Source organism: Pseudorca crassidens, chromosome 15 (genome assembly GCF_039906515.1).
Source record: "Pseudorca crassidens isolate mPseCra1 chromosome 15, mPseCra1.hap1, whole genome shotgun sequence".
In the NCBI taxonomy this organism is placed as follows: Eukaryota; Metazoa; Chordata; class Mammalia; order Artiodactyla; family Delphinidae; genus Pseudorca; species Pseudorca crassidens.
This window is the reverse complement of record NC_090310.1, coordinates 44,845,497-44,862,390: the sequence shown is the minus strand read 5'-3', so window position 1 is coordinate 44,862,390 and position 16,894 is coordinate 44,845,497. Positions and strand designations below refer to the sequence as shown.

The 16,894-nt window shown below is 44.8% G+C and overlaps 1 protein-coding gene across 7 annotated transcripts in view; it reads left to right on the top strand.

Moving 5' to 3' along the window:
• Nucleotides 1-16,894, top strand: part of ABHD12 (abhydrolase domain containing 12, lysophospholipase) — a 68,768-nt gene that overhangs the window by 26,017 nt on the left and 25,857 nt on the right. Inside the window, exon 1 of one of the 7 annotated variants that reach the window (XM_067707430.1) lies at nucleotides 8,367-8,419. The exons of the other annotated variants lie outside the window; for them this stretch is intronic. Coding sequence (XP_067563531.1) covers nucleotides 8,382-8,419 — 38 coding nt within the window. The 5' untranslated portion in view covers nucleotides 8,367-8,381. Of the gene's footprint in view, nucleotides 1-8,366; nucleotides 8,420-16,894 lie in introns of those variants that run through there. 7 annotated transcript variants of the gene reach the window in all.

The window sequence follows — 16,894 nt, the reverse complement described above, 5'->3', positions numbered from 1 at the left end:
GTGTTTGCTGAAGATGGGGGTAAGGAAAGTGAAGGAGAGTGGTAGAGACAGAACAATCAAAAAGAAATGAAGAGAAAGAAAAGGAAAGAATCAATAAAGATAGTCACAGAAAGAGTTAATAAAAATAACATTGAGTGCTTTTTACCAGATACCATTTTCTTAAGCACTTTACATGTTTTACTTTTATTTTTATCTATTTAAAATTTATTTTGGGGCTTCCCTGGTGGCGCAGTGGTTAAGGATCCACCTGCCAATGCAGGGGACACGGTCTGGGAAGCTCCCACATGCCATGGAGCAACTAAGCCTGTGCGCCACAACTACTGAACGTGCGCTCTAGAGCCCGTGAGCCACAACTACTGAGCCCGCATGCCACAACTACTGAAGGCCGCATGCCTAGAGCCTGTGCTCCACAACGAGAAGCCCGTACACCGCAATGAAGAGCAGCCCCCACTCGCCGCAACTAGAAAAAGCCCATGTGCATCAATGAAGACCCAACGCAGGCAAAAATAAATAAACAAATTTTTTAAATAAATTTTTAAAAAATAAAAATTATTTTTTATTTTTTATTATTCTTTTTGGCTGTACCATGCGGTTTTCAGGATCTTAATTCCCTGACCAGGGATTAAACCTGGGCCACCACAGTGAAAGCACTAGTCCTAACCACTGGACCACCAGGGAATTCCCTGTATTAACTTTTTTTTTTTTTTTTGCAGTACGCAGGCCTCTCACTGTTGTGGCCTCTCCCGTTGCGGAGCACAGGCTCCGGACGCGCAGGCTCAGCGGCTATGGCCCACGGGCCCAGCCGCTCCGCGGCATGTGGGATCCTCCTGGACCAGGGCACGAACCCGCGTCCCCTGCATCGGCAGGCAGACTCTCAACCACCGCACCACTAGGGAAGCCCCCCTGTATTAACTTTTAAATGTTTACAACTACCTCACAAGGTACTGTAGTCCCCATTTCACAGATGAGGAAATCAAGGCACAGACAGGTAGCTTGCCTAGGGTCACACAGCCACTGGAGGCAGAGCAACAAAAATTGGTTGTGAGATATAATGGAAGAGAAGACCAAATAAAGTCAATAACAAAAAATGCCTATAAGGAATAATGCCTTGGAAAGAAGTACACAAAATCTGTAAGAGGAAAACTTCAGACATTCTCGGAGGACACAGAAGTAGACTTGAACAAACGTAAGGACCTATTTGTTCTTGAGTTGGAAAGCTCGCATCATAAACTGCCTAATCTCCCGAAGTTTGATTATTCATTTAACAAAATTCCAAGTAAAAATGCCAACCTGGTTCTCTCGGGTTCCACACGAGCTGATTCTGAACAAACAACATACAGGAGTGCCAGGAGCCCTGTGGAGGGGAGTGTGAGTACAGACTGGACCATGCTGCCGTGTTCAGGTTCTGCAGGATGGCAGCAACTCCGAGTAACAAGCCATTGAGACAGGACGGAAATTCCAGAAACATGAATACAAAGAACATCTGTGTGATATCACTAATGAAAAAAGAACAAAATATTTGCAACTCATTTAGATAAGGGGCTAATTGCTTTAATAGATAAAGAGCTTCTGGGAATTGAAAAGAAAAAGATCAAAACCCAATGGAAAATATGCAAAGGGCATGCATAATTAATAGAAAAAGAAATACCATATCCCTTCAGTATGTGAAAGGGTGCTCAACCATACTTATTCATAATTAGAGAAATCAGATCAAAACTACACCAAGATGCCATTTCTCACCTATCAGATTGGCACACATGCATCTTAGACAACGATTTTGCTAGTGAGGCTTTGAGGGAAGCAGGAATTTGAGAGTAATCTCTTAATCACAGATGCATTTACTCTTTGATCCAACAGTTTCCATTCTGGGACTATCCAGTGTGCACTTGCACATACAAAATTGCACTTGTACAGATGATTCGTGGTGCACTGACTGCTGGAAACAGCCTCAGTGTCCAGTGGTAGGAGACTGGTTTAATGCCCTAGGATGTATCAACCCAGTGAAATATTGTGGGGCTGCAACATAGGTGTGAATTGACAGGGAGAGACTGCCCGGGTATATTGTTGATAGAGAAAAATCAAGGTGTGAAACAGCTTACAGTGTGTAGTGTCCCCCTTTTGTATGAGAAAGAGGATGAGAACATGTACATGTATTTGCATAAGGAAACGCTGGGAGGATAAATAAGTATGTAATAAAAGTGGTTATCCGAATGCATGGAGGCGACTTGTCAGTGAGACTATATTTTACTTTTTGAAATATGTAAACATGTGACCTTTAACAGAATTATTGGTAAACGAAAAACAAAAATAAGCATGTAGAATATAAGCTCATGTCAGCATTGATACCAGCTACTTTACCAAATTAGTACCGACAACTACACGCACACTGCCAGAATCACATTGCTCTGGTGAGCCTGCTCACTCAGCTTCGCCTGCTCCCCAGGTGGGCTGGAAATGTAGTCTGACTGGAAATGTAGACATTTCCCATCATCACCTCTGCCCTAGGGAAGGGTGAGTACAGACTTCTGGAGATCTGCTGGCCATCTCCACCACAGATCCTAACTTTATATGGCATCAAGTTTATAAGAATATACTATGCTAGTATATTAACAGAGGCTCCTATAGGATCATATGATTTGGGGTTATTTTTATTCTCTTTTCAATGCTTTTATGCAGTTTGCAAGTTTTCTACATTTATCTGTTATCAGAGAGGGCATAAAGCTATGAAAAAGTAATCCCTGTTGCATATTGCGAGCATATTCCATTTTCCTCTCACAGACTGTGTTACAGAGAGGACATCTGTGCAGAGCCTTCCTGACATGCTAGGATGCTCTCCTCCTTTGTGGTCAGTCCTTAAGAGTGGATGGAATTGCTTGGTCAGAGAGCAGGGCCCTCTGGCAGTGGGCAGGGTGTTTGCTCATACTTACTGTTTTGGTATAGTCAGTATTCTTTTTTTTTGCCACTGCACAGCTTGATGGGTCTTACTTCCTGGACCAGGGATCAAACCCGTGTCCCCTGCAGTGGAAGCAAGGAGCCCTAACCACTGGACCACCAGGGAATTCCCTGTCAGTATTTTTTTATACATATAAATTTATTTATTTTTATCTTCGGCTGCGTTGGGTCTTTGTTGCCGCGCGCGGGCTTTCTCTAGTTGCAGCAAGCGGGGACTGCTCTGATGAGGTGCGCGAGCTCTTGTTGCGGAGCATGGGCTGTAGGCGCGCAGGCTTCAGTAGTTGTGACATGCGGGCTCAGTAGTTGTGGTGCGTGGGCTTAGTTGCTCTGAGGTATTGTGGGATCTTCCCGGACCAGGGATTGAACTCATGTCCCCTGCATTGGCAGGCCGGTTCTTAACCACTGCGCCACCGGGGAAGTCCCCCCTGTCAGTATTCTTATTCTTTGCCAAAACATAGGTGAAGATGGAACTTCATTGTTTAATATGTGTTTCTACATGTGCTACGTGTTTCAATAACAGAAGATGTCACAAAATACTGTAGCTCTGTAGCCCTTTGCACTGAAGATAAATTCTCACAGTATTGTCTCATTGTGAGTCTTTGTTTTGGTCAAATGAAAATGGAAGGAGAATGAATTCAAGAGCTACTTCAGTAGAGTCTCAGAATGGCCTTGACCCAGAGGGCAGGATGGCATGGTCCTGGGGCATTTGGTCACCCTGTTTCCTGCTGTGGTGCAGCAGGAGGCTTTTCTACTCCATTCGCGGCACAAGACACCCCAGGCTTAGAGATTCTCAAGTGGATGGAAATGCAGATGCTTACGTTTGTTTTTTCTAAAGCTACCTTTTGTACCTTCATATTCTACTGTTTCACTGACAAGTCTACTATTTATTACACTTAACATTAAATATTGATCAAAGACATCTATCTCATCAACATTGTAATAAAAAGTAAAATGTCAAACATTTTATTTACTGCCTGGCACATAGTAGATGCCTGATAAATATTTGTTAGATGAATGGAAATTCAATTGAAGAAGCAAGACTTTTCATCTGTACTCACTGCTACTGTAAAATATTATTCTGAATACTCTAGATATTATGGGAAGTTAAGAAAATGTTAAAAGATAAACCTATAAAGAGGAGCAAAAAGTTTCATTGCTTGCTTGCAGATAATGAATTTTTAACTGGAAAACTCCAATAAAAATCAACCAAAAAATTCTCAGAACTATTGGAGCTCAGTTAGATTTTCAAATGCAAAATAAATATACAGCAATTAATAGCTTCCTTATATACCAGTAACTAGCCAGCTAGAAAAATGTAACAGGATAAGCTCTATTTCACATATTATACAGCTCATATTCACATATTATACAGACAAGAACTGTATAATATCTAAGAATAAATATATAAGAAATACATAGCATCTCTATGAAGAAAATTATTCAGCTTTACTGAGAACATAAAATAATACTTGTTTAAGTGGAGAGATACATTTGTTTTTAGATGAGAATCCATTATATTGAAAAGATGGTGGGTGTTTCTTTCCCAAATAGATTTAATGCAATTCTGCCTGGGATCAGTCTGCCTCAGTTTTCCTTTAGGGAAGGCAGGACGCAAGGTCATGAGTAGTTCTGAGCAACACACGTCTCCCACGGTTGCAAACAGGAAGCCAGGGACCAGGGACTGGGAGGTCAGCAGAAGGGTAGTCAGAGTGTGGAGGCTGCCCTGTATTTTTTGCTCCTGAACTCACCACCTCTCTGGAAACTGAGGAAGAAGACTGGGATTCTCTGCATTCTAAACTTTCATGTATTTCTTCTGTTTTTTAGAGTATCTGGCCCTCTGTAGTCCAGAAACCTTCTGTTTACCTTTTGTAGAGAATAAACCTTCAGTCTTTTGGTGGGGTGGGGTAGTGGCCCCATCAGTGAAGTAGGATCTGGAGGGATTTTTCACATTGTCCTCCTGATTTGGGTCCCAGCCTGAGCCCCTTCCACAGGCACTGGAGCCACCTGTCACGTGCCTTATCTCTTTGCATGCTGGATTAGGACTCTCCTGGGGGTGTCAACTAAATTTGGAAGCTTTCCAGCTTCTAAAGTTTGGGTGTCTCTCCTCTCATTCTTTGCCCCTAGGGTTTTATGCTTAAAAAAAAATCACTGTCATTTTTGTGGGGTTTTGAGAAAGAACAGTTAAATCTACCATCTTTAGCCTTGTATATAAAATTTTAATGTCTCTTCAAGGCAGCATTGTAGATGGAGAAAACCTTTTGGGTAACTATTTAGGAATATATAAACTCAACCCTTCTTCCCACCATATTCCAAAATATATTCCAGGATTAAATGTAAAGCTGTAAAAGAAAAATAAGAAAATTTTTTTGATTTTTTTTAAATTGAAATATAGTTGATTTACAGTGTTGTGCCAGTCTCTGCTGTACAGCAAAGTGACTCAATTTTACACATATATACATTCTTTTTTTTATAATCTTTTCTATCATGGTTTTATCACAGGATATTGAATATAGTTCCCTGTGCTATATATTAGGACTTCGTTGTTGATCCATTCTAAATGTGATAGTTTGCATCTACTAACCCCAGCCTCCCAGTCCATCCCTCTCCCTCCCCCCCCACCGTTGGCAACCACAAGTCTGTTCTCTATGTCTGTGAGTCTGTTTCCGTTTTTTAGATAGGTACATTTGTGCCCTATTTTAGATTCCACATATAAGTGATATCATATGGTATTTGTCTTTCTCTTTCTGACTTCACTTAGTATGATAATCTCTAGTTTCATCCATGTTGCTGCAAATGGCATTATTTCATTCTTTTTTGTGGCTGAGTAGCAGTCCATTGTATATATGTACCACATCTTTATCCATTCATCTGTCAATGGACATTTAGGTTGTTTCCATGTTTTGGCTATTGTGAATAGTGCTGCTATGAACACAGGTGTGCATGTATCTTTTTTTAAAAAAATAAATTTATTTTATTTTTGGCTGCCTTGGGTCTTCGTTGCTGCACGTGGGCTTTCTCTAGTTGCGGTGAGCAGGGGCTACTCTTCGTTGTGGTGCGTGGGCTTCTCATTGCAGTGGCTTCTCTTGCTGTGGAGCACGGGCTCTAGGTATACGGGCTTCAGTAGTTGTGGCATGTGGGCTCAATAGTTGTGGCTCGCGGGCTCTAGAGCACAGGTTCAGTAGTTGTGGCACGTGGGCTTAGTTGCTCCACAGTATGTGGGATCTTCCCAGACCAGGGCTTGAACCCGTGTCCCCCGCATTGGCAGGCGGATTCTTAACCACTGTGCCACCAGGGGAGTCCTGCATGTATCTTTTTGAATTATAGATTTGTCCAGGTATGTTCCCAGGAGTGGGATTGCTGGATCATATGGTAATTCTATTTTTATTTTTCTTAGGAACCTCCATACGGTTTTCCATAGTGGCTGTACCAACTTACATTCCCACCAACAGGTGGGAGGAGGGTTCCCTTTTCTCCGCACCCTCTCCAGCATTTGTTATTTGTAGATGTTTTAATGATGGTTATTGTGACCAGTGTGAGGTGCTACCTCATTGTAGTTTTGATTTGCATTTGTCTCATAGTGATGTCGAGCATCTTTTCATGTGCTTACTGGCCATCTGTATGTCTTCTTTGGAGAAATATCTTTTAAGGTCTTCTGCCCATTTTCGATTGGGTTGTTTGTTTTTTTGTTGTTGAGTTGTATGAGCTGTTTGTATATTTTGGAGATTAAGCCCTTGTCTGTCACATCATTTGCAAATATTATCTCCCATTCCATAGGTTATCTTTTCGCTTTTTTTTTAAGAATACTTATCCAGTGTCAAGGTCAGAGAAGAATGTATACCCTTAGAGGAAGAAGGCATAAAGAAAAAGACTAATACAATAAGAACAGAAAAAAATTTAATATTCTCTTATAATTACAAATTTTACCAAATAAAAAGACAAATGACAGAGGGAAATATTTTAGAAATATATAAAATGTCAGACAGAGGGACAATATCCTTAATATATAAGTAATTGTAAGAGGAGAGCACAATTAGATTGAACAGCCAGGGAGACTTTGGAGCAAGCAACCTTGATGCTGAAACCTGGAGGAAGCACAGGGCTGGGGACATGAACTGGTCTCAGAGGTGGGGAAGCATTAGGCCCGTGCAGGTAACTGATAGCTCGAGGGTCAGAGGTGGGCAGTCTCCCTGGGACCTGTTTCAGATGCTCTTGCATGTAAAGGTTTAAGTGAGACAGTGATATGACCAAGTTTGCCTTTGAAAAGGGTCTCTCTGGCTGTATAGCAGGCAGGCGGGGGTTGGGGGTTCCATTTAAGAAGTCTCTTCAGAAGACCAAGGTATTGATCTCCAAAATGGGATGGGTTCACCCAGGAGGTGGGTGAGACACAGTCATTAAGGTCTGGGAAGGAAATATTGGGACTTCTAATTATATTCATATTCAGATATTAACCACCCAGTTATACATGTGTTTAATTTAAAACGAATGTATTTATTGAGGGCATGTTCCAAAAATGTTACTGATTGAATGTGTAATCAAGAAAGTTTAGGGCTGCTGGTCTAGGCAAGATATGTGGCTGGCCTGGAGCAGAGAGGCAGCAGACGAGGTGACTAGAGGTGTATGGGTTTGAAATGTTTTGGAGTCTTGGTGTGCATTGGAAGTGGAGGTGGGGCAAGAAGGGGTATCAGGAATGACTGCTGGGGGTCTTCCACGGGCACAGGTATTTGCTGAGATGGAGAACTGGAGGGGAAGCAGATGGAAGCAGAGGGGGAGAGGGTGGAAGATCAAGCATTTGGTTTTGGACATGGTAGTTTTGATTTGCCTGTGGGACTCCACATGGAGACACTGAAGATAGCTGGGTATACAGCGCTGTACCTGGAGCTCAGTCCTTTGAGGCCTGCACATTGTTGATCTGACCTGAGTGTTGGTCAGGGCAGACCAGGTCATGCAGCAGAACCCCTGGGTCACTGGTGTACTTCTTACCCCACTGTGTGTCTGGTGTGGCCTCTGCTTGTTGTGGTCACTGAGGATCCAGGCCAGCAGGGCCTCCAGCTCCACACACCCTCCCTCCACCTTGTGGGCCGTTGCTGCTCCTGAGGCGGAAGGGACATGGTCTCTCTGCTCGCATTTCCTTAGCCAAAGCAAGTCACTTGGCCGCCCCTAACTCTAAAGGGAAAGGGGGGTGTGCCATCCTGCCCTGGGCCCAGGGAGGCACAGAGCCAGAGAGAACGGTGAGTGGCCCTGGCGACTGCCATGTATTCTGTGCAAGAGCTGATGGGCTCGGCTATTTTTAGCAGATGACAGTTGAGTAGCACTGGGCCCACAGCACAGAGCACTGTGCTCCCCTCTTCGCTGCCTTAGGGCATGTCCTGGGGGCCTAGGGCAGAACACCACTCAAGCTGAACAGGAAGGTCCTGTGACTCTGCTAGAAAATGCAAGTGTCCTGGGGACCGAGGGCCACAGAAGTGAGGTGGGTCTGCCTGTGAGCTGCCAGAGCCGGGTGGGGTCCACCCCGGAGGAGGCTGGCAGCCCCACCACAGCCCTGCACCCACTTCCCGCTTAGCTTCCCTTCTGATGCTGCATGCCACGTTACTGGCGTCATTTCTGAAGCACGAAACTACTGCTTTTAAGCACTAACATGGTTAAAGAGTAATTGTAATTTAGGATACCAGAGCAGGAAATTAGAGCTCAGCTGGGTGGTTCGGCCAAGCAGGGCTGGACAAAGCCAGCCCAGGACAGAAGCTCTTTCAGTTCAGCTCAGTGTTCCTTCTCCATGTGCGAGACCGAGACCATGACCATGCTGAGCATTTCATGTCCTTGTTCGTTTACTCTGCACAACGGACCTTTCAGGTAGATTCCATTAGAGTGGGGGATCCGAGACTCAGAGAGTCGGGCTGTGAGGAGTGACAGGCCATCTCTGTCTCCACTGCTATGCAGAGCCCAGGTTTGGGAGCACGGTGCCTCGCACTTTACAGGTGCTCCCGCTGGAGGGAAACACCGCAAGGGCCCCAGCTGCCTGAGGGGCTGTTTTACTGGATGGGGGCCTTGCTCTGAGTCTTCACCCAGCACTCTGTTCCCTCCCCTGGTAGAGGAATCAGGCAGGTTATTGAAACATCTAACTCGGGAACAGTAAGGTGAAAAGCAAATCACTATCAATTTGGAAATCGGAGGGGAAGCAGGTGCCATTCCTGCACCTGCCTTCTCACACATTTTCCCAGAACTGCAGCCCTTCTGCCTGTCTGGGCGCATCTGAGGGTTGCTCACCGGGGCTCGTGGAGGTGGAGTCGGTCCCCAGGTTGGTCCCTAAAGGGCTCCAGTCCTGATGCTAGAGAGGTGGACACGTCCACAGCAGCAGTGGGTATGCTGGCTGAGGTCACATGTCCAGGAAAGAGAGGGTGGCCAGTTCCCAACAGTTTTAAACCATTGGGTGTCGGAGCAGCTCATGGGAAATGGCTGTTTGGAAGCTGATAAGCTTAGTTGCATAGAGAATCTTGCAAGCACTGAGCATTTATTGCCCAAGGGAAGTCTGAGGGCTTGTGCCAGCTGCCCTGCAGAGGGCCTGTGGGGAATGAAGCCTCCACAGCGTCAGGTGCTGGGAGCAGGCACACCAGCAGGAGTTACTGTGGGGGCCTGGCCTTAGGTATCATTTCTCCTGTTCAGTTTGGCAGGTGCTGTTTGACTGGAACACACTAAGGTATACTTTTGTTTTTCATCTCCATAGTGCAGGAACTACATTGATATAAACAAGCTCATTCACTGAAGTTTTCCTCAGTAAAGAACATCTTTTGGGCTTCCTTGGTTCCTAGATTTGGCTTCTGTTCTTTCAAGAAAGGTCTCTCTCTCTCTCTCTTTTTTTTAAATTTAATTTTATTTATTTGGTTGCACTGGGTCTTAGTTGCAGCAGGCGGGCTCCTTAGTTGTGACTTGCCAGCTCCATGTTTGTGGCATGCGAACTCTTGGTTGCGGCGTGCATGTGGGATCTAGTTCCCTGACCAGGGATTGAACCCACCTCCCTGCTTTGGGAGTGCAGAGTATTAACCACTGCACCACCAGGGAAGTCCCAAGAAAGGCCTCTCTTTATCTACCCATCAGTGCTTCATATTATTGCCCTAGTTTCACAGCTCAAAGTGGGGAAAAAGAAGACAGCCTCCTTAAAGTATAAATGACAACTTTCATTTGGTGGCATGCAATGAAAGATCTTTAAAAATATATACCTTTTCAGTTTGCTCAAAGAAAGGGTTTTGCTCTTTTGGCAGGAAATGGTTAAAAAAAATTTTTTTTTTAATGACAGCTCCATCCACAGGAAGTTTTCTTAGGCTGAGCTCAGAGACACAGCCTTTCTCATTAAACATGATGAGTGCAGCCTCATTCTTATTTTCTGTCTTGACCTTAAAATGGGGACAGGGCTTTGTTGTTTAAAATCTTCATTTGTTATCTGCCTGTTTTCCTTTGTTAGCAGAGAATGAGAGTGAACCCCTGTTAGTCTTGATGTCCTGCATGAACTGTTTTCCAGCTGCGGATTGACAGAGTATCCGACAGGGTTCACTTCTTAACACCTGCTGGTTCCATATAATACAGAATTTCCAGCTCTAGCCCCGCAGAGGACACGGTAGTGTTTGTATGAGGTGGGGGCCTTTGGGAATGATGGTCCTGTTATTTTTCCCATTTCCTGTTCCAAAGAGAGACTTTGACAGCTCAAACCTCTTACAAAGAAATAATGCTTCCATTGTTCAAAGCAGTTTAATTATGTTTGAGTATCTCTTTAGAAGGCACGGAAGGAGAAGAAAAAGAGAGGTAGGAAAGGGAAAGCCCAGGTCAGATAAGCGAGCAGACAGAGAAGCGATGGGGCCAGTTTCTTGGTCTGAACTGCTGGAGGGGGTGTGAAGACTGTCGTTCTGAGAAGATGGGATGGATGGCCAAGAGCTGAGCAGACCAGACAAGTTCATTTTTCTTCTAGTGTAACCTTTATTAATTTTTTCTGACAGTACAGTCCTGTCTTGCATAGGATTTTGCGGACTCAGTAGTGTGGCTTGCTGGATTTGGTTTGGTGTCGTCATGTTCCCCAGGTCGCTTGGGATCCTGTGTGTCTCTGTGAATGGTCTGACCCAAGAACGTCTTTGTCTTGGACATCAGGAAAGATGGCCTGCGTTCAGTTCCACATGGACCGTGTGCTCATACACGAGCCTCAGTTTCTCATCTGGAACCTGGGACTTACATACAACATTTTAGCCCCGAAGGCATGAGGCCTGGCAGTTGATGCCAAGAAGTCAGCCATAAGTGTGAATGAACTTCTGTGGAAGGACCTGTTTTGGCACCAGAGCTGAGGTCAGTTGCAGGAGAGTCCTCCCACTGTGGGAGCCAGTAGGTGTCTCCTTCACTGCCGTTCCTGCCTCCCATCCTGCTTCTGGGACAGCATGCACCCCTGTGTCTGGCTTCCACCTCCCACAGTGGTGAACTGGCACTGCAGGTAGGAGCAGTCCTTAGGGCCAAATTCTGGTTATTGGTTTTTTGCTTACTGCCAGATAGTTTCCTGCTTCATTGAGCTTATTTGATCTGTCGAGGCCAAAAACTCCTTTTTGTTTGTTTGCTTATGAAAGTGGTTTAAGTCTTAAAATTAGAACCTTCAGGTCTTGTCCTGAGAGACTGAAGGGCTCCTTTGGCCACTCCAGGGTGGCTTCCTTTGTCCCCAGTTCTCTGTCCCTCCTAGTTTGTTTTTTTTTGGGTTTTTTTTTTTTTTTTTGCGGTACGCGGACCTCTCACTGTTGTGGCCTCTCCTGTTGCGGAGCACAGGCTCCGGACGCGCAAGCTCAGCGGCCATGGCTCACGGGCCCAGCCACTCCGCGGCAGGTGGGATCTTCCCGGACCGGGGCACGAACCCCTGTCCCCCGCATCGGCAGGTGGACTCTCAACCACTGCGCTACTAGGGAAGCCCCCTCCTAGGTTTCTGCAGAGACTCTCAGGAAGGATTCAAGCGTGCTCAGCACCCTTACTGGCCTGTTCCAACCCCAGGGGAAGGGAGATGCCATACAAAACTCTGAAGTGCGGGTGGTGGCACCTTAATGATCATGGGCATTGAGTCTGGCTCGGCAGGGACAGAGGGAAAGGCCGTGAAGGTGAAGTAAGTGGCAGTGTCGCAGGAAAGAAAGTGGGGCCAGAGAGGATGGTCATGTCCCAGGTCTCAGGTGAGTTCCTGGGTCGGGGGATGGCCACTGAGTGTGGGTTCTTGGCTTTGTGCAGGAAAGAATTCAAGAGTGAGCCATAGTAAAGTAATAAGAAAGTTTATTCGGGGACTTCCCTGGTGGCGCAGTGGTTAAGAATCTGCCTGCCAATGCAGGGGACATGGGTTTGAGCCCTGGTCTGGGAAGATCCCACGTGCCATGGAGCAACTAAGCCCGTGTGCCATAACTACTAAGCCTGCACTCTAGAGCCCACAGGCCACAACTACTGAGCCCACATGCCACAACTGCTGAAGCCCGTGCACCTAGAGCCTGTGCTCCGCAACAAGAGAAGCCACCTCAATGAGAAGCCTATGTACCGCAACAAAGAGTAGCCCCTGCTCGCCGCAACTAGAGAAAAATCCGTGCGCAGCAACGAAGATCCAATGTAGCCAAAAATTAATTAATTAATTAATTTTTTAAAAAAGGAAGTTTATTCAGGGAGATACACACTCCATAGACAGAGTGTAAGCCATCTCAGAAGGTGAGAGGCACCAGGGTACGGGGTTGTCAGTTTTTATAGGGGTGGGTAATTTCATAGGCTAATGAGTGGGAGGAGTATTACAACTATTTTGGGGAAAGGATGGGAATTTCCAGGAATTGGGCCACTGTCCACTTTGTGACCTTTATGGTTGGCCTTGGAACTGTCATGGCGCCTGTGGATGTGTTATTTAGCATGTTGTATTACAGTGAGCCTATACTGAGGCTCAAGGTCTAGTGGAAGTCAACTCGTCCACCATCTTGGAGCTGGTTGGTTCTAACCAGTTTATGTTGTGTCCTTGATGGCTGTCATTCTTTTAAAGGTTATGCCCTGCCCCCTTCCTGTCTCAGCAAGTGCTGAGGTGCTCAGGGGCTGCTGGGTGGGCAGGCAGCTGTGGTCTCCTCAAGTCATACTTCAGACCAATAAAACTAGAATTTCTTTTTTTTCTTTCTTTAGTTTTATTATTATTTTTTCTTTTTCTTTTTTTGGCTACGCTGCACGGCATTCAGGACCTTAGTTTCCTGACCAGGGAGCAAACCCATGCCTCCTGCAGTGGACCGCCAGGGAATTTCCAAAACTAGAATTTCTGAAGCAAGTTCCAGGCATTGATATTTTGTAAATTTCTCCAAAGATTCTAATACACAACCAAGTGACTGTCAACCAGAGTAACTTTCAGTGTAGATGCTTGGTTGAAGACACAAACTATGAAATAGAAAAAAACTGTGGAACTCAAGTGTAGTTGGAGCCCAGAGAAATTGGTGGTGGTTCTGATAATTTTCTGCATTAATGATCATGGGGCAGTAATTCTTTGATCAAACATTCACTGAGCACAAACTGTAGGCGTGGCATTGACTTAGCTACCACAGAGACAAAGGTGAAAGACGGGGTCCCTGCTGGAAGGACTTCATCTGTTGGAGAAAGATGGCCAGACCCGATGATTGTGCTGCTGAGAGAAAAACTTTTCCAGCATAAATTTACATCTGAAGTAATTGACAGTAGACAGATTAACAGGAAAAAAGTTTATTACGCATGTGGGAGTGCTCTGTAAGGAGAGCAGCTACCCAAACAGCCAGAGGGAAAGGGTTTATATTGCCAGTTTCATAAAGGGGAGGGGCAGGACTGAGGCTTGTTGATATAGTGTTTTTGGATGTCCTGTGCCCAAGGTCAGTCACCTCCCTGACTGGAGACCTCCCCAAGGGCAGTTTGTGGCAGCTACTCTTCTAGAGCTCTGCCTTAGGCAGAGGAGGGAATTTCCAATGAGATTTCTTTCTGCATCTATTAGAAATCAGATGTTTTCATTTTGAAGTAATTTTGACCATTTCTTTTGGGTTGTCAGTCCCCACATTCCCCCAGTTGAAACTTCCCAAGAAGTTTCACAAGCAAGGAGCTGGTTGATTGCTGCAGAGAGAAGACTCAGCTGAGAAGGTGAGAAGTAGGCAATCTGCAGTAGGAAAGAAGACCTTGGGTTAGAACAAGCAAACAAAAAGAAAAACAAAGATTAATGGTTGGAGCAGATTCTAAACCCATTTTCTGAGTCCAGAGGGCAGTCAGTTGAGAAGATATTTAAACGTTGAGTTTGAAGCATTTTTAGGTTGTGGAGGGAGGATGGCAATAAGATGGATTTCCTGGTTTGCAGTTTGAATGTCTTTGGTAATGGCATCCCACACGTGATCTGCTGTGGTGAAGCCTCGAAAAGGTTTACATCAAGTTGACCAGCTTCATCTGGAAGGACTTTTCTGATCCTCAGGGAAGGGGAAACTGCACAACAGCCTGGAGTCCCATTGAGGAACTGGGCAGTCAGAGGGTGTGAAGAAAATTAGAAATGTTAACTTGGAGGGTTGTAACCAGGCATTGAAGGAAACCCAAAGAATTGAGAATTCGGTGAAGACTGATAAAATGTACAAGAGGGCAGGATCTAGACTAGTTTACAGATAGATAATAAAACCTCAAAGATAATGAACAGGACTAGAAATCTGAATAACCCACAAGGGTGTGTTACAGTTTTCTGTTGAAACATAAAATTTCTCTCCACAGTCATGTCCTTCTTTGATCAGAGATACTCAAAGTAAGATTATTTTTCTTTATTAAAAAAAAAAAGATTTGGCCTAATCATTTACATAAGTGCAGCAAGCATGCCAGTTGACCACACAGGCCTCTTAAAAGTTTGCTTTGCTGGAACATTTTATAAGAATCTCAGACTTTTAAAAGTCTTTCGAAGCTAGGAAGCCAAGTCAAGAACTGCAGTACCTACAGATTTGGATGAATTCCTATCTTCCTGAAGTCCTTAAAATATCCTACAGTTTTGGGGCCTGCCAGGAAGTGACCTGTAAGTAAGGCTGGGAGCTATGTAAATTAGGTACCAGGCCTATTTTTCTAAGAGGTGTTTGTAAACATTGGTTCCATAAAGTCAGCCTTAGTTCCTTAAAGCTGTCTGGTCGTATACAATTCTATGAACCATTTTAAAATATGCCATTCCAGTCAAAGCCTTGGTTATATAATCAGTGTTTCCAATTGTGTTCTGCACAAGGAAGACGGATTCTTGCTGAAGTTATGCAAGTAACTACATTGCCATGAAAATAAGAATAGTCAGAGTCTCTGAATTCTGGAGGGATCAGGTAGGGGGGAAAAGATAAATGTTTGTTACCGAAGTTAGTGTGCCCAATGCACAGTGAGGCCAAACAAACCAGCACATCAGAGTTTGGAGCAGAGAAAGGTTTATTGCAGGGCCAAGCAAGGAGAACCGGTGGCTCATGCTCAAAGACCCCTGATGGCTTTGGTGGAAAAGTTTTTATAGGCAAAATTTGGGGTGAGGGCTGCAGGGTGTGTAACTTTCTTCTGATTGGTTGGTGGTGAGGTATTACGATGGTGCTACGGGAATCTTGTGCTCAGCCTGAAATTACCATCCTCCGCCTGGATGGGGACCTTAGTTCCTGCAGAAGACACTCAAAGATATTGTTTTGTATATCCCTTGAGGAGGAACCAGGACCCTGCCCCAAGTGTGCACTGTTGTTCTTGACTGCCCCTCCCTTGTTTCTCATTGCCTCCCTTCCCCAATTAGCAACTGTTTGAATCTGCCTTTTGGAAATCAGGGAAGGTCAAGGAGGCTGAGTGAAGCCTATCTCCTAGAAACAGGGGTTGCAGAAGGGCTTTTGTGCCCAGGAGGGTCCCACAGAGTCCTGCTTGGTTTCAGCTATTGTTGAAAAATCCATTCATAAAACTTTTATATCACGTCAGCCTGATACACTGGTTCTTTTATATTTATTTATTTATTGACTGATTGATTGATTGCCACGTTGGGTCTTCGTTTTTGCTCGTGGGCTTTCTCTGGTTGCAGCGAGTGGGGACTACTCTTCGTTGTGGTGCACGAGCTTCTCATTGCAATGGCTTCTCTTGCTGTGGAGCACGGGCTCTAGGCGCGCGGGCTTCAGTAGTTGTTGCTTGCGGGCTCTAGAGCACAGGCTTAGTAGTTGTGGCCCACAGGCTTAGTTGGTCCGCGGCATGTGGGATCTTCCTGGACCAGGGATTGAACCCATGTCCCCTGCACTGGCAGGCAGATTCTTAACCACTTCGCCACCAGGGAAGTCCGATACACTGGTTCTTAACAGTTATACTGGGATTGTTTCATGAATGCTGTAAGCTAGCCATCATCAAGTTATTTCCCTGTTTATTATTTTTATAACACGTGTGTTAGGCAAGTTTCAAAAAAATCACAGAATAAAAACCTTAGTTAAATACGTGGGTTTTGTTTTATTGCTGCACTTGATATACATGAAATAATGGATTTCAAGCAATTTTACTGCATATCTACTTGTACTTTTATTCTTAGGTTGAGTTTGTAATTTTTATAATCTTAATAATCTAGTAGATTATATTAGGTTGTTATTCTACCTGGGTTTATTAGTCAAATAATGTGTGCTTATATTATACTTAACGCTGATAACTCAGAGTGAAACCATGCACTTCAGGTGGGACTTGAACCCACATGCCGGGAGTTGAACCTGGTCAAAACCCACTGTCTTTTAATTGAGGTCACACAGCTGGTCTCAGGACTCATGAAGCTCAGGTTCTTTATGTCTTGTCGACTGAGAGACACAGTGATAGGTAGAAGTGGATTTATTTAGAGAGAAACACACTCCACAGAGTGTGGACCATCTCAGAAGGTGAGAGTCCCCAAAATATGGTGTGGTTAGTTTTTATGGGCTGAGTAAATTTCATAGGCTAATGAGCAGGATTATTCCAGCTATTTCGG